The sequence below is a fragment of the Hippocampus comes genome, unplaced genomic scaffold (genome assembly GCF_001891065.2).
Source record: "Hippocampus comes isolate QL1 unplaced genomic scaffold, H_comes_QL1_v1.1 scaffold475, whole genome shotgun sequence".
NCBI lineage: Eukaryota > Metazoa > Chordata > Actinopteri > Syngnathiformes > Syngnathidae > Hippocampus > Hippocampus comes.
This window is the reverse complement of record NW_017804881.1, coordinates 147,126-149,051: the sequence shown is the minus strand read 5'-3', so window position 1 is coordinate 149,051 and position 1,926 is coordinate 147,126. Positions and strand designations below refer to the sequence as shown.

The 1,926-nt window shown below is 59.8% G+C and overlaps 2 protein-coding genes across 3 annotated transcripts in view; both read left to right on the top strand.

Annotated features, from left to right (window-relative positions):
• Window positions 1–817, top strand: part of marchf9 (membrane-associated ring finger (C3HC4) 9) — a 15,340-nt gene extending 14,523 nt beyond the window's left edge. The window contains exon 5 of the mRNA XM_019881853.1: window positions 7–817. Within this exon, the coding sequence (XP_019737412.1) occupies window positions 7–150 (144 nt within the window). The 3' untranslated portion in view covers window positions 151–817. The remainder of the gene's footprint in view (window positions 1–6) is intronic.
• A 645-nt stretch (window positions 818–1,462) lies between these two features.
• Window positions 1,463–1,926, top strand: part of LOC109523070 (natural resistance-associated macrophage protein 2-like) — a 15,103-nt gene continuing 14,639 nt past the window's right edge. For both annotated transcript variants that reach the window (XM_019881919.1, XM_019881908.1), the window contains exon 1: window positions 1,463–1,810. In XM_019881919.1, coding sequence (XP_019737478.1) covers window positions 1,789–1,810 — 22 coding nt within the window. In that variant the 5' untranslated portion in view covers window positions 1,463–1,788. The remainder of the gene's footprint in view (window positions 1,811–1,926) is intronic.

Sequence of the window (1,926 nt, the reverse complement as noted above, 5' to 3'; positions counted from 1 at the left end):
GCCGGCCGCCGCGGCAGGAGGCTGAGGACTATTCTGAACCGCCGCTGCGGCTACACCGTCTTGCACATCCTCGGCCGGCTGCGGCCCGGCCGCCCGCGCCTCGGCGCCGCCGCCAACCGGGAGGTGGTGATGAGGGTCACCACCGTATGAGGCCCGGACGGCCCTCCCCTCTGCCCACGGTGCGGGAAATGCGGCGCCCCCCCCCCCCGTCGCGCGGGAGTTCTCCGGTTTGGTACGACTCAAAAGGAGGCCGGACGCGCCTTCTCCAGAACAGAGTCGCGGCGACGGGACCAAATCCATTGACTGGACGGCGAGGAAGGAGGGCCAGCCAAAGGGGGCGCCGTTCGGGGCCAAAGGAGGCTGGGCGGTGTCGGCAGAAACGGGCTTCCCGCCCCATTTTTGCCACGCCCACATCAGGACGCGCACAGACATTTCTTTCGCTTGGTCCTCGCCGGCGCGGCGCCTTTCATCGGCATCTCCTCTTCTGCTTCTCTTTTCTACTCCAACGTTGATTTTGTACGCCGAAAGAAAGCGCGTCACGCGCCCGGCCTTTGCGGACGCCGCCGCCGCCGCTATGTCGAAATGTTCACGGGAACAAGCTTCCTTCTCAATGCCGGCCCGACCGGCGACGGAAAGAAAACAAACGGGAAGAGGAAAAATCATCCGCTAGAAATCAAGGCGACGTCATCTCTCCGCAATAAATCCATATTCTGTCCATTTTTTGCATGACTATATCGTTTGACGGATCACGTAACACCGACACCTATTTGCTGTGTTTTCCGATGGTGCTTGCCAAAATAAACACTTTCAAAGCATCCGCTCGCGTCGCACCAACTTCTTTCGGTCACCCGCAAGAAAGTCGGGGCCGCTCTTTGGGCCCGCCGATCCGTGCGTCCGGTCCCGTTCGAGAAGGATTCAAAGCGGCCATCCGCTCGCTCATCTCCCCGTCTCCGCTTCGACTTGCATCGTTTGGATGCCCGCGCGCAAAGGTCAATCGTCGCTCGGAACGGCCGTTGGGACCGGCGGCGGCTTCGGGATCGATCGACACGCACAAAAGAGCAAAGTGAAAGACGGGACGGCTTGGTCCCAATGCGGTGGGGAATCGACAGGATTTCATGCCAGGGTCAAATGTGGGGGGGAAAATATTTCAATTATGGGAAGAAGATTGGAAAGCGTTTTTTTTTTTTGGGTGGGGGGATATCGTCCTACATTGAACGTGAAAAGAACGTCTGGAACGTCTACTGCGGAACGACAAAGAGGTTCGTGGGCACGCCCCCCCCCTCAAAAAATAAAGGTCGCGCACCACTGCCGAACTGCTAAACCTCCAGTCCAGCAGAGGGCGGTCGTGTGCCGGAACGCTGGTTGCCGAACGCCATTCAAGTCGGACAAGAGGAAGAAGCAGCGGCAGCGGTCGCGCGAAAAGCTCTTCGTCCACCTGCCGTCCCTTCGTGACTCACTTGGGCCAACGTTTGGGGGGGGGGGGCGCGCTCTCGTTGTCCAGCAAAATGTCATTCCGACTGCAAACATGCCCAACCTCCGGCCAGCAGTTGGTCTCCCCCCGTGGAGCAAAGTGGCAATTGACCGTCTCGAGTGACCCGGAGACCACGTGACCGGTCCCTCCTCCTTCCCGGCCGCAAGGTGGTCGGGGGGAGAAACACCTTGCCTCCCACCCCTTGACTCGGGGCCGATGTCCAAACTCAAGGCGTCCTTCCACTTGCACTTCCTCCTCGGTGCAACTTTGGCCGTCCGTCGAAGCGCAGCCGACAAGCCGTCCGGCCGCTGGTCGCGATGTTGTCCTTCCTTCGACCAGGTGAGTTGGCTTTCTCGTGCTTCCTTCTTTATTTTGGGGGGGGTTGTTTGCAGACCCCGAAAGCCGTTTCACCCGATCACCGACTAGACCAGAGAGGAATCATTTGAGCTTTAGTC